The following is a 23207-nucleotide window of genomic DNA, read 5'->3' as shown; positions in this document are numbered from 1 at the left end:
CTGTCTCGAAAGAGCAGGGAAAGTGCAGGTTAGATTTACGGATTGCAGGTTCCATCTATCATACCAACTAGATATATCCATATAAACTGTGGTTCTTTTCCCCATATCAAGTGGGAGTTAAGAGCAGGATTACCTCTCAAGAGAGATTTGTTCTCAAGTTTACTTAATATATCTCTGCTTAATGTTTTAACTTGATATAGATGCTACAAGATACGTCTCTTCTTGTCTCCCTTGTAAAAGGTTACAATATCATATTACATAAGTGCAGAACATTTAACCATTTTTGAAAAACTGATTTTTGAATTTATTATATCATCACAAGACCTAAACAAATAGAGAACACTATTGAAATACACACAAAAAACAACATAACAGTAAAATTCTTGGTGTTGCATCTTTGAGTGTACAAATGTAAGCAAATGGATACTTCTTAGGGGGTCTATTTGGTTACCCTAGTACTCAGAGTTATATTTAGACTCAGGATTCTTTTAGACTACTCAAGGTAAGCCAGTAAAAAAAGGAGAAGATTTTCAAAAGACAAAATGATGGGAGTTGAAAGTCTCTGGCTCTACCAGGAACTGAAGTCAAAGTTAGTTTTGCTTTTGGCCTTCTTGGCGACCACTCCGCTGGTAGAAGGTCCACTTTCCTCCTGAGTAGCTGGGCGCTTTCTGTATGGAAACATTATGAAACAAGTGAATAGACTGTAAAATTAAGCTCTAGGTCTAGGAGTATACAAATGTAACTAATTGGATCCTTACAGGGCATACAAATGAAATCAAAAGGAGTTAATGGACCCTTAGGGTCTAATGGACACTTATGGGTGCATTTGGCTACAGTTACAAATGGATACATTTTTTAATTACCAAGACAATTTACTGTCTACACTACAGTATAGTGAAATACACATTCAAACAATGACCAGGTTTATTGGCCTGTTCATTTTGTTATGCTCAACATGAACACAAACTGGCATGTTCCTGCAACGTTTCTGAATCCTTTTCCGAAACATGTGGTTTCAGCTAGTCGGGGAAATTAGAGTAAAAAAAAAAAAATTGTAATAATTGTGTCACAATGTTACATTCTAGTTTGCAATTTCTTTATTACCCCCCAAAACAACTGTTGTGTCGTGTTGCCTAAGTGGCCCAAATTTAGTTTTTACTGTCAGCAAAGGGAACCTGCGGAAAAAACAAAGCCGCAAAGGCGATAAATTCTCATCAACCACAGTTGTCTACTAAGTAGCTCATACTGTATGCGCATAACATGGACATATCTGCAAGTGCACAGTCTAAAATAATATTACACAGATTATTTCATTACTAACTTCCGATTATGCATATGCAAGCCATTTAGTTTGCGCTGAGGTAAGCATTTTTTTTTAAATATTCAGTTTCTGCTTATAAACTAGGATGTTTCTCTCAAGGCTTGTTTCGTGCATATACAACTTTTATAAATGAGGCCCCTGGGTACTGCCTAGGGCACGCAGCAGGACATTTTTAGTTGCCGTTACCATAAAAGAAAAATAGAGTTGTAGTTTGTAGTGTGTGTGTGTGTGTGTGTGTGTGTGTGTGTGTGTGTGTGTGTGTGTGTGTGTGTGTGTGTGTGTGTGTGTGTGTTTACGTTGTGGCAGGGTTGATGTATTTCCCAACACCTTCTTTGAAGGTCTTTGGGGCCTGATCTGCTTTGGTTTTCTTCTGGGCAGAATTCGTCTGCTTCCTCTCCTCCTCCTGCTTCCGAATCTCCTCTTCTCGTTCGGCTGCGATCTGAAACACACATGCGGACAAAATGCAATTTCTCAAAAGCACGGAACCGTGTGTACGCATAATAGGCCGAATCGCCCACCTAGGCAATTAACTGAAGAAATATCAAAACCGACATTTAGAACCAATAACCGACTCAATCTTGTTCATGTAGGTCAGTGGTTTTCAACCAGTGGTCCATGAGTGGTTTCCAGGTGTTCCCCAGCTAAATGATGAGTTGGTAACCAAATGGACCCTTATAGATCTTTAACTCTTGAGAACGTAACATGAATCCAAATGGACCCTTACAGGTCTGTTTGTTTTCATTGTATGCTATTGTTAAATATCTGCATAACTTAATTTGATGAAGTCTACACAATTAGAGAATGTAGAAGAATTGTTATTTGATCAACATTTGTTATCTCTCCTATGGTACCAACATCAATACAGCATGGAATTCTGGACAAAATCTTGATAAAATAATCTTTCGTTTTTGGTCTGACAGACAGGGCCATCATATGAAAAAGGTTGAAAACCACTGATTAACCAAATAATTGAGAAGCAGGGTTTTTTGGTGGGAAGATTTCTTATATATTAACGAATTGACACGAATAATTCCAATACATTATTAACCAATTAACCCTGTAATATACATCGTTGTAATGGTGGTGTACAAAAATTGAGAAAATAGGAAGCTTGTAGATCATCTCTTTTCACTATATACCAATCTATCAATTTTTAAATAATTGTTCGTTAATTGTAATGGAGCCAAAAGTTTGAAACAATCATGGTATTCATTTGAAGTCATATCGCCCAGCCCAAATGCGGAACATAAAGCCAGAAGGGACGATCACACAGAGATGTGTAGCTGGTACGATGCATCTGGCATGCTCTCCTGCGCTGTGCGTTTTTCTAGCAGAAATAGACGCAAATAAAAGTTGAACCCATTAAAACCGGGAAAGCATGTCATTGTAGATTGTAAGATTGGATATTCAAAAATAGCAGCTATACAAGCTCACGGCTCGTTACTTTTAGCACGTCTCCGATTCGACAAATTAATTCTAAACCAGTAGTTCAGAATTAATTTATAGACTCGGCCTAAGGCTTAAATATTCTGAACTTTTCAACACAAGGGCGGGAGACGCACCACTACTTCCTGTATTGAAAGATGCGATAAGGATCGGTAAATGTGGTGGGAACAGTGGGACGATGGCAAACGGAGACAAAAATGTGATATCAGATTCAAGACTCAACATCAGCTTGAATCCATTTTTTTATCACCTGGTTACGTCACACTCCACTCCACAGCTTTTTTGCCTGATGTGCCGTTTTAACAAAATATGTCTTTTTGAAGCATCTGCTCCTTTAGCAACGTGTCTCGCCATGATCACCCCCTGTATACTTGGTCGTAGGACGGTGTTGTCCTGCGGTGAATCTACAAGCTTGTACAGTAGATGTCCTATTACAGTATACATTTGTTGAAGTGATACACATGTGCCACGCAATGCATTAGTCAACCGAAAGAGAGTTGTTTACATTCTGTGGGGATATAGCATTAGGGCATCCTAATGATCCTCCCAATGTATGCAATCAGAGACACAAACCTGGGCATCAGCTTCTTCATAAGGGTCCACAAACACGGTGGCAGTCAGGATCTTAATTTCTGACTATGGATGAAATAATCAGAGAGTTAGAGTTAGTTATCGTCATTATGATTATGAATCATCCTTCATAGGCAAAAGGGTATAAACAGACTAATAAGATAACTATGAAAATGCTGCCCCCCTTTATGAAATATTACCATGGCAGCAATGTTTTGCCTGTTTTAACATCTATCTTTTTCTATCCCCAGCAGGAAAGCATTAGACACGAGCAATTCCTACAGGTTGGTCAGGTTGTCTGTCGGGCATGGAGTGGGAACAGGGAGGAATAGTGTGTTCCTCTGCAGACATTATGTCTTCCTGGTAAAACTCCTCACTATCAGGTGAAAAGAAGCGGACTGGCGGCGTCACGTGTATCTGAGGAGACACATGCTTACCCAAGGCCTCCCTAGGACCAACCGGGGGGTTAGAAGCAACAAGGGACCACAGTATAATGCCACTTGGGAAATGAGAGAATGACTATTTTTTTCCTCTCGACAGCAAGAATTTCTAATCGAAAAATAAAGACATTTCAGAAAATAATGCAGGAGCCTGTTCTTTCTTTGTTTTTGAGTGGTGCTAGCCACTCCTACAGAGAGCTATGTGTGTCCCTGTGTCTGTCCGAGTACAGAGTTCACACACACACACACACACACACACACACACACACACACACACACACACACACACACACACACACACACACACACACACACACACACACACACACACACACACACACACACACACACACACACACACACACACACACACACACACACACACACACACACACACACACACACACGATATTGACAGTGCAGAACACTTGGAGAATGGACACTTTATGTCATTACTCTGAGTTATTAAGTATCTTGTTTTCAGGGAGTTTTGCCGCCCACAACACCTAATTGGTACTTGTACTCAGATTGTTGCAAATCCATTCTCACTAATTAAAAGCAATATTAGAAATGGTCTCTAGTGACTGAAATCATGAACAAAACAAAAAGCCTGTGTTGCTCTGAATAAAAACTCAAATATAAAGCTTTAGCCACTTAAAACCCTCTATATTTGACCGGGGTCGTCTCAGTCCACTCCACAACTATCATCCCTTTACACCAAACCTCTCAGTCCACTCCACAACTATCATCCCTTTACACCAAACCTCTTAAGTGAAAATATTGTGTTGCAACACGTCATGACTTGTGAGCTTCTAAGATTTGCTACTTTGTTCTCCACAGAATAGGGACGCTAGTTTTCAAGTAGTTAGATGTATGCACGTAGCCAGTGCTTAATTTCAGCCGGAGCTTGGCGGAGCTCAGTCAATTGAGCTCCCCTACCTGTAGAGGCAGCTCCGGTAGCTGTAGAGGACGCTCCGCCACCCCAAATGCACATTACAATATACAATAAGTCTCCATTATTATTTTAGTTTAATTTTCAAGTCAACTAGGCTTCTTCCTCGTCATAGTTACTTCTATTTCCAGTACGATTCCAAAATAAAACATGGCTTGAATGATCACATTGCAAGTACAAACAAAAAAACACTCTTATTTTGAAATGTGTGCCCATTTTGAGAGGAAATAGGTGGCCGTTGGTTGTGCTAAAAAAAGGCAAAGAAAAAACGAATTTTGCGTGTGCGTGTGCGTGCATGCGCGCGTACACACACCCGAGCTCCGGCACCTAAGAATTTAGAAATTAAGCACTGCACGTAGCATTATTCCATACCCTGGGTAGGTCCGTTTTTGGATCAGCCTCCACATTCTCCATAGCCGTGATCGTCTCAAATCCACCTACGACCCTGCAGAAGAGAAACAAATGACAAACTCTCACTATCAAGATGACTTGCCGCCTCAACGTCTGATGGCAAAATTAAAGTCTCCCATAGTTTAATCTCCACGAATCAAGATCAGACGGATGCTATTTAGTCTTGAAAATCATGTCTACCCATTAAGCTACTGAAGCACTGAGCATTAAGCTATGCTGGTATAAAAGCAAGCGCTTCAAAAGCAAGTCAACAAAATGTCCTGTTGAAGGCGTGTTGCATTCAATTACTGGTTTTATAATCATGAGCGATAAGCCTTTATTGTTAATTAGAAATTCGCCAGTAGATGAAAAGGGATAGAATCTGCTGGACCGAAAACACTTACAGTATAAAGAAAGATAATGATCGTTGCTGGGGTGAAATATTGTTTGATTTTTTAATTAACAAGGATCCTATCATAATTTTCAGAACTCATTCAAATGTGCAATTTGAATATTCACTGACCAGTGTACTATTTACACAACTTCAGTATATATTCCCTGGGACTAAAGATGAATGCTAAAGAAGACACTGTGCAGGCTTTGAGGCCCTGCAAACAACCCATGAAGATATAGTTTGTGTCAGATGTTTACGGCCAGGCGTGTGTGTGTGTGTGTGTGTGGGGGGGGGGGGGGGGTCGGGGGTCAATGATGGCTCATTGGCTGCCATGGTGAAGAGCAGGTTTAACAACTTGTCAAATTTCTTGACTGAAACATTTCTATCCAGCTGTTCCCTCGGAACCCACTGTTACCCCGCAATCAGAACTGTGTGTGCGTGTGTACCGTATGTGTGTGAGTCAAGGGGGGGGGGGGGGGGGGGGGGGGGTAGAACACGGTCAGATTCCCTTAAATAGGACCTCAAGTGTGTGAGCTGCTTACTGTCACAACAATATGTTTTAGATCAATAACAAAAAATCACACCTGTGTGAAGTGAGTGGTACAACTCCGTGTGGGGGTTCACGGGGGGGCACCCAGGGTGCCAGCCCGGTTCCGGCGAGCTGCCCCACGTCCGAAACGGTTGACAAATGACAGAGTTACCGTGTAGCGGTCCCGCTACTGTACCCTCTACTGTACTGTACTGGCACACCCAAAAGCATCATATATACAGTTAATACGTGCGTGTGTCTTTGTGTGTGCGTTAGGTTGCGCACAGGTGGTGAAAAACAACCATGCTGTTTTCATGCTCATACCCAGACACCCACCCACCCAGCCACCTACCCACCCACCCACCCACCCAGCTCTGTAAGGGAAAAAAAAGGTAACACTTTACTTAATCTTCAAAAATGCATTAGGAATAGGGGCACAACATCACCAGATTTCAGTCAAAACAAAGTCAGGAGCAAATAAACACTAAAATTAGTATTTTCAAAAAGGTAACATGAAGGACCAGTTCATAGTCACATTCTGAGAATTTAACATACAGTACTTCTCTGGAGAAGTCTTGCACAATCATCATGAGAGTCTGGATGTGCTACCACCTGTCATTTAGCAAGAGCCAGACGAACTAGAATAGTATGGTTATGGAAAGACTAAATACCCATTAAAACAGGACTTTTAAGTTGTCAGAATCCTCAAAAGACTCATTTGCAAAGAGCAGTCAATGTTAGGCCTGTCACAATAATTACATAATAATCTCCTAATGGCAATTATTACTGTGATAGTAACCCTAGTCAATGTTTTAGGCAGCAACAGGGCACAGTCATACTGGTAAAAGCCTGATCTGTAACCAATAACCAAAGACCATTACCAGTTACCTACAGTACAATGTGAAAACTACACCGAACACATTGAAAACCCAGACTTACAATTTCATAGTCTACTGAACTCCCACTGCTTTGGCCCACATAAATGAGACCAAATGTTCCAATAACCTACTTGTTCAGGCATCTGGGTTTATTCCGTGTCACAACTGGGGACCCCATATAACAAGTAAACGACACCTTTGAGAATGGGTGCGTGCAAAATGGACATGTGACTTATCAAACAAGTGAGCATTTCAAATGCCTGCTTTCCAAAGCAATCAAATCCACAAGACTGCCAACTGGACAACACCCCCTCTCCCGAATATATTGTAATTAACTTCTTAAACCCAAGGGGGGTCCAGGGGGAAAATCCACAGTTTTTGGAGTTGGAACCGGAGACCGATTGGGTCTCCATTGACCCGCTGAGCGGGTCAATGGTGGACAGCCGCTGCCCCCGCCTGCGGGGGCAATGGGGCTCAAGAGGTTTAATCAGGATTTTGGCCAGGACTAGACTGAGCTGTGGACATTGCACTTGCCCTCATGTTTCTATGTATGCAATTGTATTTTCTTTTCTGTTTTGCGTTATGTCAAATGTGTGAATACTGTATGTGTTGCATACAAGGCTGCTGGGTCGCAACTTCGCAAGACAAATGTCAGTGCAAACTGACAATAAAGTACTAATATCATATCATTTTCACGCTTGCTATTCAGAGGAAAAGGAGACGTACCTTCCAAATATAGTGTGTTTCCTGTCAAGGTAGGCGCATGATCGGAATGTTATGAAGCTGAGAGAAAAAAATAAAGACAAAGAAAGCACACTTTGTTAGAACACAGGACAATCAAAGAGAGAGAATAAAGTGCAACCTGAGGTATATATTTTATATACTCGTGCATCCAGGTGGTGGACTATCACTCATTACAAGAACAGTGTCAGCAAAAGCACTCATTTCCTGAACTAAGACAAGGCTCAAGGTTATTTTATACATACTCAAAGGACCATGTTGTACTGCAGAAATGCGTAGTTTTAAAATTTTAGTTGAAAATTCCTGTTTTGTTGTACGACAAACTATAACAGGGCCTTTAGTGGGAAAAGCCCTCGTATTACAAAACATATACAAACGTAACGTCTTAAACAGTTATAAGAATTATTTCTGCAGAAAACAATAGCAAGTTTAGGGGAGGTGAAGTAACGACAACACGCCCCCCAAGGGGCTGTGCTTGGCTGCTGTTGACCGTTTGCTCAAGTGTTGTGGCTGACAGGAGAAGGCTTAATACTGTGACAGGTGTCAATAGGGAGGAACATCTCTTACAATTGGGACTTGTTGGTGTTGGGGCCCGAGTTGGCCATGCTGAGGACCCCCCGCCCTGTGTGGGACAGGTTGGGTCGGAACTCGTCTTTAAAAGGCTTCCCCCAGAATGACTCCCCACCTGAAAGAGAGAGAGAGAGAGAGAGAGAGAGAGAGAGAGAGAGAGAGAGAGAGAGGGGGGGGGGAAATTATGGGATTGGGAATCTTCGAAAAATATCACCCCACTGTAATACCCCTCAGAAAAAAAAATTGCCTCTCAGACAGTCTTATCAGAGAAGTCTTATTTTAACCATTTAATTCCGAGAAATTAGTTAACTGCTACTGAATCAGACCATTCCAACATAGCAACAGCCTGCACTCAAGCCAAATCCATCCTGTCAGCTTATTGTCTCCACCAGGCCGAAGGCATGGGGAGAGAGTATGTTTTGCACTCCGTCCATGTCTCCGTCCTTCCGTCCGTCCGTCCTTCCGTCCGTCCGTTATCAGCTAATCTCCGGCACCGTTGGCCTGATCCATGCCAAACTGTGCACACACACACTCCCTGGATGCCAACGACGAACCTCTGCCCCAAATATTCCTCAACGGCCTGTTATAGCGCCACCATGAGGCCGATTTAGGCAAAACACATTTCTGTAGATAACTCGTACACATTTTATCCATACATCACACAATTCGGTATACACTATCTCCATAGTCATGTGATCAACACGGATCTGCACAATTTCCAATATTCCATCCTGATTGGCTAAGATTGGCTTCCAAAGCTCACATGATTGGTCCGTTTCAAACAAAATGCCACAAATCACAAACACAGTGTCCAATTTCCATTAAATTATACACACACATTTCCACTAGGCCGAGGACGACATGCCGCTATTTCCCCCCCCCAAATCAGCCTCATGGTGGCGCTATAACAGGCCAATTCCTGTTTTTACCTATAACTGCATCGATCTGTATACAACTTATGTATGCGCACTCCCTAGAGGCCATGGAAAAACATTTTCCCTGCATCCCTCCACATCTGCCGGTTATAGCGCCACCATGAGGCCGATTTCTGCAAAACACATTGTTTGATTTCATCCAAATCTCACGCAAATCGGTACACATGATCTCTGTAGTCATGTGATCAAGACGAGCCTGTTGGATTTCTCAGATTCTACACCGATTAGCTAAGATTGCCTTCCAAAGTTTTCACGAGTGGCCCGTTTTGTACAAAATGCCTGCTCATGTCCTGCTCATCCAGAATTCTATCCTCAGAGATGCTATGAGTGATCTGGCTCTGCATTTCCTCAACATAATGAAGAAAATTGTTGCAAGAAACAAACAAAGAAACCTGTTTATATTACTCCGAATTTTTTTGCCAAACATCACACACTCCTATCCTCCTGGTGGAGACCTGTGCCCAGAAGGGCACTTTTTCTAGTTTAGCTCTCAACTGGTAGAGGTCTGTTTCACTGCTCAGTGCACACATAGACATTGCATACTGCCAGCCTGTCTACCCTTTAGGGGCTTTGTGCAGACTCCATACACTTCCCCTGGTGACATTTCTGCATAATTTATCAACTGGTTGACATTTTCCATCAGTATGACTGGATGTTAAACAAGGTGGTTATAGCCAATGGTGCACTGGGCCCTTATCTTGTTCAACAGTAATGCAATTCATCAGTCAAAGCTAATTTAACTAGTTTTTATATAACCGTCGTCAAAATGTCTCAAGTATAACCTATGGTATCCAAATCCAGAATATCCAAACTTAATGGATATAACACACAATCTTTAGAATATACTGGTATATACACCTGTAGCTATTGGTGTACACCAGTCCTACAAGACCTCCACTGGCTCCCCGTCAAACAACGAATAGACTTCAAACTACTCATCACCACCTATAAGTCACTTCACAACCTGGCTCCCCCCTACCTCTCCGCTCTCCTAGTGCCTCACGCCCCATCCCGCTCCCTCAGATCCAGCGACGCCGGCCTCCTTGAGGTTCCCAAAAAAATAAAACGCAAATCCTGGGGCGACAGGGCCTTCTCTGTGGCCGCCCCCACCCTCTGGAATGCTCTCCCCAAACACATACGAGACTCCCCCTCACTTCCTACCTTCAAATCTTCACTGAAAACCCACCTGTTCCGAATTGCATTTCCAAGCTGATGTGTTTTAAACTTGTTATGTGCATTGTTTTATTGGTTTTATTCTTTTAATTGTTTTTTTTTTCTTCTAATAAAGTTGTCTTTTTTTTGTTCTGCCCCCCACACATGTAAAGCGTCTTTGCGTGTCCTGAAAAGCGCTATATAAATCCCAGATATTATTATTATTATTATGTCATTAAAGGGTGACGGGGACTTTGAATTGCTCTTTAAAGGATGACAGGGAATACATAAGTGGCAGAACAAAGCATGGCCTTGCTGCCTATCATCTGTGACTGATAGGGGCAGCAGTGGCTCAGAAGATAGAGCAGCCGGATCGGAAAGGTTCCCGGACACCGAAACCCATAACTACTGCCGATGTAGTGGCGAGAAATAAAACTTCTGGGAACTCAGATTACTGCTGATGAGCAGATTGGTGCCTTGTATGATTTCCTCCAGCTCCCTGGTGCACATCGTCCTTGATTCCATTTAAAACCGTGCATAGATTGCATTTCTCTCCTGCTAAATTACATAGAATATGTATAAGATATTTCCCCTCTGTGTGGGAAATGCTCGATCAAGGGACAAAACAGTGGCCCAAAAGATGGGGTGTGTGTGTGCGCGCGTGTGCGCGTGCGCGTGTGTGCGTCTATTTCACACCCAGGTGACTTCGAGATGTTTGCCCAGTGGCCAGGAATTCTGCACACTCATAAATGTGACATGGTTGCTTCATTTTGCTGAACGCTCCAAGACACCCAAGCACGGTACAGATGACGGCAAGGACTGAACCAGCTAACCACACATAGATTTTCATGAGTCAGTCCCTCTAAAAATCAGGCATGTGTTGTGTGTGTCTGCGCTCTTGTGGCATTAAAGTATATTTAGTAACTTTCTTGATTCGTCTGTAGTTATGAATGCGATCTGCACAAAAAAAACAAATGGGAGCTATTAATATTGCAAAATCATGTTGGTTATGTAAGCGATGTAAGTGCAGGTCTGACCTTACCTGTGCCAGTACCAGTGGGGTCTCCTCCTTGCATCTAGAAACACAAATCTCATGGGTAAGACCAATTCTTGGGTTAAAGGACCTTATTCCATTGACAACTTATTGAATACTTTATTATACATTACTGCTGACAATTTTGCACACCATAATGTGGTTTGTTAAATACATCAATGGGCAAACCGCCTATATGGCCGATATTGTGAATAGCCAATGACAAGTACTGATGTTGGTACCGTCCTTTGTTTTTTGCTTTCATTAAAGTAAGATTTTTGTAACTTTTCATTTAGCCAGGTTTGGCTGTACAAAACGCGAGCATGGAGTCTTCGGCAGGTTTGAGTAAATGGTGCGCTGTGATTGGCCAGTCGCTGTGATTGACAGCCTAAACCTAACCTCAGTAAAACTATATCTAAACCTAACCTCAGTAGAACTATACCTAAACCTAACCTCCAAATTGCTCTCAATTACAGGGGATAGATACTCCAGGGCAATAGCATAAACACAAAGCCATTTAGATTCAAAATCAGACCATCACTGCTGATGGTCTAATATTGACACTAATGGGTTTGACACCAATGGGTGTAGGTAGACATGTTTAATCCCCTCAATGGTAATCACACTTTAAGCATTTGACCTCCAGTAACTACAGTTTCCAAATATAAGATTTAGAAACTTTTAGTAATTCTAGTAAGACTAAAACCCAGACTCTTCCTCAACAAAGATGGCGAAAGCAAACATTCTTTGTACTGTATTTATACAATTGTATGGTTCAAAACACTGAAGTCCTTAAACCAGAAACCTAACCTCAGTAAAACTATAAAACTCAGTAAAACACAGTGACTGGGGGCGTCACTATTTACTCAAACCCGATGAAGATTCTATGCGAGCGTACAAAACACCTGCCTTATCTTTGAAAAGCGGTGCACACCCACTCTGACAATTTCAGCCTCAGGGTGAATGTCTGCTGGGCCTCTCCAGAGTTATAGTTCTTGGAAGAGCCTCCGTTTATTATTTTCATATAGTTCTTGGAAGTAAAAATTCATAGTTATTGGAAGTAAATTTTCATTTCTCACAATCACAGGCTCTTGATGGACTGCTTTAAGGGACATGTCTCCCATCTGTAAACAGTGCTAATCTGAAGGCTGCCTTGAAGAAAAATGGTTCCCTCTGCAGCAATAATTTCAAAACTCACATAAGCAATATGGCAGCCAGCACTAATACAACAGTACAGTATGTTATGCATCAACAAACACACCAATAAATTCAAAGAATCACAGGGTTCTCCACTTCTCAGTCCAGGTGTGGAAGTTTATCTTAACAAAGGGTGCTAATTAGAGAAACGTTGACAGTAGACTGTGGTAGTGAATGAAGGGATTTGGTTCTTAGTTTCCTGCCAATACCATTGAATGGCTGTTACCTGGCAAAGCTAATGCTGATTATTCATATTACTGCAATGGTAGTGAGGCTATAAGAGGAGAACTTTCAACTAGCTTATGTCAGTCATTACCATGAAATTGCGTATGGACCGATGGAAGATGGTTCCATCGTAGTAGCCTTTTTTACAGAGACCGACAAAGTTCTCTCCAGCTTTTGGAACCTAAAGGGAGGGTGGGACAAAGGAAGGGAGGAAGGAAGGAAGAATAAGTAAATACATGTGGAATATATTCACAATTATGTTACAAAATATTCAAACAAAATATTCACAACTAGAAAAAGTGTTCCTCGGAGCACACCAGGTCAGTGCTAAAATAGAGCAATGTTAAAAAGGGGGGCATTAATTGTTCCTCAACGTAGTGGAAATGTGCATGCAAAGTTTCACAGCAATTTGACGCAGTTATAGGTAAAAACATGAATGGGCTTGTTATAGCGCCACCATGACGCTTTTTTAAGTGCCATTTCTTCCTCTTCCTCGGCCTGTGCGTGCAAAATCTCTCAGAAATCACATGCTGTGTTCATGATTTGAGGCATTTTGTTCAAAACGGACCAATCCTGCAAACTTTAGAAGGCAATATTAGCCAAACGGGATGGAATATGGACAATCGGAGAGATCAGTCTTGATCACCGATTTGCTTGATGTATGGATAGAATCTGTAGGAGTAATATAAAAAATCACACCTGTGTGAACTGAGTGGTGCACGGTCTTATATAGCCTGATCAGCTGTGGTCTGACATAATGTCAGTGACCATAGTAACCATGCTCATTTTTTGGGGTCCCACGTACAGGTACACAGTAACACACGTACACACATACATAGACACATACAGACAAAGCTGGTTGTTGGAGTGGTTTGCACCACTCAAAAAAAGGACACTTGTGTGATGTGAGGGGCGCTCTTATGATCATACATCACATTCCATGCTCAGCCAATCAAATCATTTCCTAGGTACTAACACACAAAGCTCTTGACAAGCAAGCCGGTTTCCAGAGCAACAGATCTTGTACGGACCAAATTGCCACCCTAGAGCAATCCATCGAATGGAACTCTCCATTATAAATAAACTTCGTAGACTAAGAAAAAGCCTTTGCTAGTTTGGATAGAGAGACTATGGAAACCCAGAGAAGATCACCCTGATTCAAAACACCTATCAAAGAATGGACACAACTAGATGACCTCGACCTTGCTGACGACCTGGCTCTCCTGTCACGAAACCACAACCAAATGCAGGACAAGAAAGCCAAGCTGGCAACTACATCCCTTGGGACCGAGTTGAGAATAAACAGGAAGAAGACCAACCTAATGACGATCAACACCTCTACCAACAACAGTCACAGTAGGAGGTGAACCCATTCAGGAAGTCAACTCCTTCACTTACTTAGGCAGCATCATAGACAGGCAGGGTGAAACAGACAGTGACGTCATAGCCAGAGTAGGCAAAGCCAGGGCAGCCTCATCATACTGAAGAACATCTGGTCCTCCAAAGACATAGCCATTTCAACTAAAGTGTGGCTCTTCAACTCAAATGTAGGTAAAGAAGCAGATCCTGAGACGAAAGTGGGGCTGGATAGGGCACACTGAGAAAACCGGTAACCAACACCACTCGCCAGGCCCCGACTTCGAATACACAGGGGAAGCGGAAGAGAGGGCGACCTAAAAATACCTGGAGGCGGGACACTGAGGCGGAGCTGAAGAGACAGGGAATCAGCTGGCGGGAGGCAGAAAGGACAGCCCAAAACCGTGTTGGATGGAGAAGCGTCGTAGATGGCCTATGCTCCACTAAGAGCGATGAGCACACAAAGTCGTCTCCAACGATCCCAAATACACAGTCTACTGGACCCAAGCAAGACACAGGATACAGAACATAGGACACAGGACTCAAGACACCACACTCAAGGCTCGAAAGTCAAGACTCAAGAGAGCCTACGTCCCGAGGTATCTGGCTTTACAACCCAGATACCTTGCATAGCTTCACCAAGACCACCATTCCAATTACACCTGTTAAACATCCCGGTTTAAGTTCTAATCTGTATTCGGTTCCGGATGGACCCGTCCTGCCCTCTACATTGACCTCCATCATAGTGACATCATAGTGATGACACGAGAGTCAAGATAGCACATCTTTAAAACAGACCTCGGAAGAGTGCAAAGGGCAGTTATAGAGGTAATTCCTTGTAGTCTGCCCACAACAGTCATCTCTTGATTGTGTGTTTGTGTGTCTGTGTGTCAGAATTGTTTAGTTGCGTCCTGCTGTTGACGGACACGATGACCGACAGCAAAGATGATGACCTCTCCGACTGCCAGAGTGAACACAGCACCGATGGGGAGGCGGTGGAAGAGGATAATGAGAATGAGGAAGAGACAGACAGCCCTGTGGGCAGTGATAAGGTAGCAGAAGAAGGGAATGATGAAGAGGATGAAGAGGATGAAGAGGATGAGTATGATGAAGAGGAAGAAGACGATGGTGACAGGCCCCGGAAGAAACCGAGACACGGAGGCTTCATCTTGGACGAGGCTGATGTGGATGATGAATGTGAAGATGAAGATCTATGGGAGGAAGGAGCTGAGGACATTTTGGGAAAGGAAAAGGCAGACGTGTCCAACATAGACCGTGGGGTTCTGGATGAGGATCACTCTAGGTCAAGGAGACTTCAGAACCCATGGAACGATTCTGAAGGTGCACTGGAGGAATATATTATGAAGAAATATGCTAAATCCTCTGAGCATGTCCCAGGAGGATCAGAGGAGCTGTCTGATGATATCAAACAGCAGAAACTACTTCCTGGGGTCAAAGATCCTAACCTTTGGACAGTCAAGTGTAAGATTGGAAAGGAGAGGGCCACTGCTATTGCCCTTATGAGGAAGTTCATCGCCTACCAGGTCACTGACACACCTCTCCAGATTAAATCAGTCGTGGTTCCGGAGCATGTCAAAGGCTACATCTACGTGGAGTCATACAAGCAGACCCATGTCAAGGCGGCCATTGAAGGTGTGGGAAACCTGCGCATGGGCTACTGGAACCAGGAGATGGTCCCCATCAAGGAGATGACCGACGTCCTCAAGGTGGTTAAGGAGGCTACCAACCTCAAATCTAAGTCCTGGGTCCGCCTGAAGAGAGGTCTGTACAAGGATGACATTGCACAGGTTGATTTTGTGGAGCCAAGCCAGAATGCCATCTCTCTGAAGATCATCCCTCGGATAGACCTCGATAGGATCAAGGCCAAGATGAGCCTGAAAGACTGGGCTGCCAAAAGGAAGAAGTTCAAGAGGCCTGCACAGAAGCTGTTTGATGTTGAGATCCTGGGTGAAGTGAGCCATGATGGTGACTTTATCATCTTTGAGGGAAATCGTTACAGTCGCAAAGGGTTCCTTTTCAAGAGCTTTCCGATGTCTGCTGTGATCACAGATGGAGTGAAACCCACACTGTCAGAGCTGGAGAAGTTTGAGGACCAGCCTGAGGGGATTGACCTAGAGATGGTCACTGACTCATGTAAACAATATCAACACAACCTCCAGGCTGGTGATAATGTGGAGGTTTGTGAGGGAGAGCTGATCAATCTGCAGGGGAAAATCCTCAGCGTAGATGGGAATAAGATCACTATTATGCCCAGACACAAAGACCTCAAGGACCCCCTGGAATTCCCTCCCCATGAGTTGAGGAAATATTTCCATACGGGTGACCACGTGAAGGTGATCGCTGGACGTTATGAAGGAGACACCGGCCTCATTGTTAGAGTGGAGGAGAACTTTGTCATCCTGTTCTCTGATCTCACCATGCACGAGTTGAAAGTATTGCCGAGAGACTTGCAGCTGTGTTCGGAGACGGCGTCTGGTGTGGACGCCGGTGGGCAGCATGAGTGGGGAGAACTGGTCCAACTGGACCCACACACTGTGGGAGTCATCGTCCGTTTGGAGAGAGAAACATTCCAGGTGCTGAACATGCACGGTAAAGTGCTGACACTGCGCCACCAGGCAGTAACCAGGCGGAAGGACAACCCCTTTGCCATGGCTCTGGACTCCGAACAGAATAACATCCATGTCAAGGACATTGTCAAAGTCATCGACGGCCGTGAGGGTCGCGAGGGTGAGATCCGCCATCTATTCCGTGGTTTTGCCTTCCTTCACTGTAAGAGGCTGGTGGAGAACGGAGGCATGTTTGTCTGTAAGACTCGACACCTGGTACTGGCCGGAGGATCTAAGCCCAGAGATGTGACTAATTTCACAGTGGGAGGCTTTGCTCCCATGAGCCCTCGCATCAGTAGCCCAATGCATCATCCAGGAGAAGGCCACCAGCAGAGAGGAGGAGGTGGAGGAGGAATGATTGGGCGGGGGCGTGGCAGGAGAGACAATGACCTGATTGGACAGACCATCCGAATCTCCCAGGGACCTTACAAAGGGTACATTGGTGTGGTGAAGGACGCCACCGAGTCCACAGCCAGAGTGGAGCTTCACTCTATTTGTCAGACCATCTCTGTGGACAGACAGCGTTTAACCACCATGGGAGCCAAAAGACGCAGTGGTAGGACTTCCCCGCACGGTCGCCACACTCCCATGTATGGTTCCCAGACTCCCATGTATGGCACCCAGACTCCCATGTATGGCTCCCAGACTCCCATGTATACTGGCTCGAGAACTCCAATGCATGGTTCACAGACACCATTACACGATGGATCTCGTACACCTCACTATGGTTCACAGACACCATTACACGATGGAACTCGTACACCTCACTATGGTTCACAGACACCATTACATGATGGAACTCGTACACCTCACTATGGTTCACAGACACCATTACACGATGGAACTCGTACACCTCACTATGGTTCACAGACACCATTACACGATGGAACTCGTACACCTCACTATGGTTCACAGACACCATTACACGATGGAACTCGTACACCTCACTATGGTTCACAGACACCATTACATGATGATGGGAGCAGGACCTCAGGACAGGGTGGGGCCTGGGACCCCAATAACCCCAACACACCTTCCAGAAGCAATGAGGAGTATGACTTTGACTATGTCAACGAACCTTCAGTTTACCCTCAGCCATATGCAGAGACCCCCAATACCCAGACACCTGGGTGCCCTGAAGGCTCCTTGCCACAGGACAATCCCCGGACCCCTGGCACATCTGGCATGTACAACACAGAGCAGCAGCAATATTCTCCATATGCAGCTCCAACTCCCAAGCCTCAGATCTACCAGCCCGTAGTGATGGACCAATAACCACGGTTATGTGATGAATACCTCGGGATTGAGCTCTTTACCACAAAAAAAAACATATTTGAAAAAAGTATAAACTTTTTTTTTTTCATTCTTTTTTTTTTTTTGAGTGGTGTAAACCACTCCTACAACTGGCTTTTGTGTGCAGAAAAAATGAGCATGGTTGCTATGTTCAAAATAATTTCTGACGTAATTAAATCACACCCGGGTGAACTGGATGACCGTAGCAACCATGCTCATTTTTTCTGCACAAAAAAAGCCAGTTGTGAAATCACATCCGGGTGTGATTTCATTACGTCAGACATTACGTCAGACCACAGCTGATCATGCTATATAAAACCTTACACCACTCAGTTCACACGGGTGTGATTGTTTCAATATAAACAACACGGTTCTATTTTGTGACTTATTTTGTGAATTTGTGTAAGAAGATTTCTGCCAATTTTGGCCTGGATCCAGGGAACATGGGGCAGCGGGTACATTTGGATGAGGTAATATGCCACATCTATGGGTATAAAGTATCCGCTGCAGGAACAATGTCCAATTTAATATCCCATTTTATTTGGAGCTGCATTTATTATTCCAGTGAAAAGAAGTGGGTTACAGCTTATAGCGATAACCACTTCCATTCCATCCCACATGCATGAACACAGCGTGTCTATCTGCTTACTTGAGCTACCTGTACCATGCATGGCTAATGTAACAGTCTAATTTCATCACTAGCACAAATGCAGTTAACACTAAGTGAAACCTCAGCTGTCCCTTGCTCTACTGCAGGTGCTAGCAAGGTTTCTAGACCTGGCTGTAGCACAAAACATTTAGTTCAAAATCAACCCCATAAGTGAAAACTGAAGTGAGTATTATGGCAAATGAACCATAACACTGTACAGTGTACATCCTTTGAGATTGTGATGCAGTGCCGCCTTAAAAATGTTTGATGTCAGCCGACCGATGTCACAGGCTGACCACATGAAGTCTGAGTGAGAGAGCAAAGTATGCGTAAAATATAATACCGATCTGTGCTACATGCTGTACATTCCACATTTGTACAAGAAAGATTACACCCGTGTGAAGTGAGGGGCACTCTTATCATTATACATCATCATACATCATTTCATGAACATGACGACAATATGAGACTTGTGTGGACAAAAGCTGTATATAGGAGGGGCTAGCACCCATCCTATATACAGCTTTTGCTGTATATAGGGGCTAGCACCCCTCAAAAAAGGCAAAGAGCCAGTTGACCCTTTGCATGACAAATAGTTCTGAAGAGTCAAACATACCAACCACAGGAAAAACTAGCCACCAGTACAACATTCTACTGGTGGCTAGTTTTAACTCCCTACCCCGGTTACACACATTAAACATGCACACCTGGGACCTGTTAAGTACATTCAAATAGCTGTTGGGCTCCAAGGAGCAGCTTCACTCAAACTGGAATTGAAACTACTTAATGCTTTTCTTGTAGATGCATGTAGGCTTTTTTTTGGCAAAGAGATGTGTAAAGGGTGAAAACAGAGCGGACCTAGTATAACAGCCCCTGGGGGACTCTGGTCAAAGAGATGTGTAAAGGGTAAAAACAGAGCGGACCTAGTATAACAGCCCCTGGGGGACTCTGGTCAAAGAGATGTGTAAAGGGTGAAAACAGAGCGGACCTAGTATAACAGCCCCTGGGGGACTCTGGTCAAAGAGATGTGTAAAGGGTGAAAACAGAGCGGACCTAGTATAACAGCCCCTGGGGGACTCTGGTCAAAGAGATGTGTAAAGGGTAAAAACAGAGCAGACCTAGTATAACAGCCCCTGGGGGACTCTGGTCTGAGATGTGTAAAGGGTAAAAACAGAGCGGACCTAGTATAACAGCCCCTGGGGGACTCTGGTCAATGAAGTATAGAGCAGGGTACTGAAATACAATCCAAGGTTCACCAAGAAAATGTTCAATAAGACACAGTTCTGTAAGGTCAATCATAAGCCACAAAAAAAGTGTAGTAACTAATGTATATAACTGTGGTATGTGTATACGTTGCTGTTCTATACTGTGTAAATAGGTCAGGGATTCTGCTAGACCAGTTCAGTCCTGGTTCAGACTGAATGTCAGAACAAACATGCCACAATGGGATTATAATTGTGTTTTCCATCATGTATGTGAGGTGACACCAACCTATCACATGACCTCTATACCGTCACAGGAGAGCATACATTAGAGGGGTTTTTGAATTGATTGATTGACTAGTAGATACTTGTTAAAAAAGTATTCAAAGGTTATGCTAAAAGAGATAACACAGACATCCCCGGGGGCTTGTTTCCATTGTGGTCTATTGAACGATCATTATCGCTTTTGAGATCTGAGGAATGAACTCGTGTCAATATTGTGCAGCCCCAGGCAAGTGCACCCTGGGACCACCATTATAGCATGTAGACAGTTTTTTCCACTTTTTATTATTACCGTTTTTTATTATTACCATTGTTAATTATGCTACTGCAATGTCTGCAGGGAAAAACATATTTACTTGTATGTACCAGTTACACCAGATGTAACAATAAAGACCTCCTTGAACCTTGAACTGAGCATCACCAGTAGACTCATCCACCGATAAGGAAATGCACTGTGCATTTTTTATTCCATCACAAAAGCTGTTTAATCAAATTAACAGCCATCATTTCAGTTGTACTGGTTGCTGGTTTCTTGATTTCAACTGTCATTTCCTCTTTTTGATTGCCATGTCCAGCCCCTTACAACATCTCGGGAAGAAACCAGACTGCAGCTATGGACAACAAAGCTTGAGAATGACCCCCCTCCTATTGACATGGGAATCCCCCCCTCTGAAGACCTCCCTTCTGGCTCAGAAGCACCATGGGTCCGGTGGAAGACACTCAACCGCCTGAGAACAGGAACGGGGCGATCAAAAGCTGCTATGGCCAGATGGGGCTACAAAACTGGCCCAACCATCTTTGAATGTGGAGAAGAGGACCTGCAGCACTGCCTTGTCCGCCCTCTACTACCCAACCTGCGCAGCTTAAAAGATCTCGCACAGTTCAACAATAATGCAAAAGACTGGTATCCATCACTTCAGTCATACATTCTTTGTAGCTATGCACATTTTGAGCAAAGTTCATTTCAAAATAGCCGTTTTGCGTCATAATAGCGTTTCAAATTGTTACTCTTTACCAGATCTACAACTACTTTAACGGCACCCGAATACGTGTGTACAAATAGATCATCTGCCAAAAGAGTATTCTTTTTTTTAATTCTCTTGCAAGATTTAGGAAAGACTTCAAATCATGGCTCCATCTGCACACTAACTGACCATAGTTAGCTTCCGACCCTGAATAGCCCATCTCCCATGCTCTGGACTGTTCTCTCAGGGTACCTCTTATCCTATGTATATAGCTCCCAGCCTTATATATATATATATATATATATATATATATATATATATATATAAGGATTATTTGTTTCATGGTTGTTTTGTTTGTACAGTATGTTTGTGTATAGTTTCATGTTACAAAGTGGACCACAATGGAAACAAGCGAAGGCTTTTGTGTCTTAAGTCCATTTGGTGTTTTTTTAAATGATGTCATTTTCTGTAATTTTCTTAAACTACCAATAAAGTATTCTATCTATCTATCTATCTATCTATAATAAATACTTCAATCAATCAAAACAAACAAACCACGGTAACAGCTCGCAGATCATACAAATAATATATTTTGAGGATGAATTTGAGGATCACTAGGGTACAACCCATTAAAAACTGAGGTCCGTTATTAAAAAAAAAAGGTCTTCTAAATCCAAACTGTTTTCTGAATAGCGCAGCACAGAGTGCCGCACTATGAGCTTGTATATCTGCTATTGTTCAACAGCTAAAGTGGTTAAAAGCAAAGGTGACGGATGCGTTCCAGGTCTTAATGGGTTATGTGAGGAAAGTAGTTTGTCAACACAAATCTTAAGAGAAGCCTTGCTGAAGTGAAGTCAGTGCATTAGTTGAAGACAATCAAACTATTCCTTTATGGATGAATCCATTGTCTGTCATTCCCTTATTACGGACTACAATCTTCAGAGATATCCAGTGTGACGCATACAAGGGTGCAGACCGGCAACGAGTGTATCATCCTCGTCCTTCCAGATTTCACAGACAGTTCACAGTAAGATACTCAGTGTTCATTTTACTCTGATAGTGTACAAATAATGTCCAGTTTGGTAACATTTGTACACTCTCCCCGAGTTACAAATAAAGTAAATGATGATTTTGCTGTGTGGAGCCAATGAGAGCAATGAATGGAGACATAAGCTGGTTGACTAAATGTGAAATTCACAGGGAGGCGGACCCAGGATGTGTGTGACAGAGAGTGTATGTGACAGCGAAATAACACTCATTAATTCATAAACAGCAGGCCACAAATAGAGCTACGCGTCTTGAGTGGAGCCACTGGGGAGGATGTGGGGAGGAGACGCTGGGTCGTCTAATCACTGTAACTTTTCTGCATTATCCTGATTCGACAGCTGGGAAGCCAATGAAAAGACAGCACAAATAGCATCCAGTTACCAGGGCAAAGATACCCTGCCCAGAACACATGCTGTGTCTGGGTTCAACAGCCTTGATTACTCCCTGAGACACCACATGCTTTTTGGCTAGGGGTGTCAAACGAAAACAGAAAAGTTCCTCTTTCGCTTCTTCACTTAAGACTAAATATTTACTAACTATTGTTTTGGAGAAAGGTGTCGGAGAGAGTGAGAGTGTGTGTGAGAGAGAGAGAGAGAGAGAGAGAGAGAGAGAGAGAGAGCATACAAACACAACAAGGTCTATTTAATCTGTATAAAGGTTACTTCTTGCATCTTCTTATTTGAAGAAAGAACTGATGCATGATCCATCCATAGTTAGCTAAATCTAAATGTTTCAAATGGATTATTAATCTAAAATACACATTCAATATTTTCTATAAATTCAGATTTCTGGGCCTTTAGTGCAGCAGCCCTTTAACAATCAGTTGATCTTGGTTCAAGAACTTGGAAAGAGCAGAAATTGAAAGTCTTAATGAAATCTCACAAATGTAATTCAAAAGGGACTTTTTTTTGTCCACCAGTTAAAGGACCACTTCACCACTTTTCAACCTATGTTCATATAATTGGTCCTCACTAATAATCATGATAAAATGCCACCATTTCTTTCTACTCCGT

The 23207-nt window shown here is 43.1% G+C and overlaps 2 protein-coding genes across 2 annotated transcripts in view; one reads left to right on the top strand and one right to left on the bottom strand.

Moving 5' to 3' along the window:
* Positions 1 to 280: 280 nt before the first annotated feature.
* Positions 281 to 23207, bottom strand: part of ppil2 (peptidylprolyl isomerase (cyclophilin)-like 2) — a 31564-nt gene continuing 8637 nt past the window's right edge. Inside the window, exons 13-20 of the mRNA XM_079515605.1 lie at positions 12865 to 12954; positions 11361 to 11394; positions 8229 to 8346; positions 7647 to 7703; positions 5102 to 5174; positions 3341 to 3403; positions 1618 to 1760; positions 281 to 668 (exon numbers count right to left, since the gene is read on the bottom strand). Of these exons, the coding sequence (XP_079371731.1) occupies positions 569 to 668; positions 1618 to 1760; positions 3341 to 3403; positions 5102 to 5174; positions 7647 to 7703; positions 8229 to 8346; positions 11361 to 11394; positions 12865 to 12954 (678 nt within the window). The 3' untranslated portion in view covers positions 281 to 568. The remainder of the gene's footprint in view (positions 669 to 1617; positions 1761 to 3340; positions 3404 to 5101; positions 5175 to 7646; positions 7704 to 8228; positions 8347 to 11360; positions 11395 to 12864; positions 12955 to 23207) is intronic.
* LOC306933651 (transcription elongation factor SPT5-like) lies at positions 15059 to 22665 on the top strand (the record flags this gene model as incomplete). Its single annotated transcript, XM_079515965.1, has 5 exons — positions 15059 to 17388; positions 17647 to 18013; positions 18460 to 18519; positions 20758 to 21086; positions 22533 to 22665. The coding sequence occupies 5 exons, from the start codon at positions 15059 to 15061 to the stop codon at positions 22663 to 22665; spliced, it is 3219 nt and encodes a 1072-aa protein (XP_079372091.1).

This window comes from Electrona antarctica (assembly GCF_951216825.1).
Source record: "Electrona antarctica genome assembly, chromosome: 12".
Lineage (NCBI taxonomy): Eukaryota > Metazoa > Chordata > Actinopteri > Myctophiformes > Myctophidae > Electrona > Electrona antarctica.
Note: the sequence above shows the minus strand (reverse complement) of the source record. Positions and strands in the feature narration are given on the sequence as shown.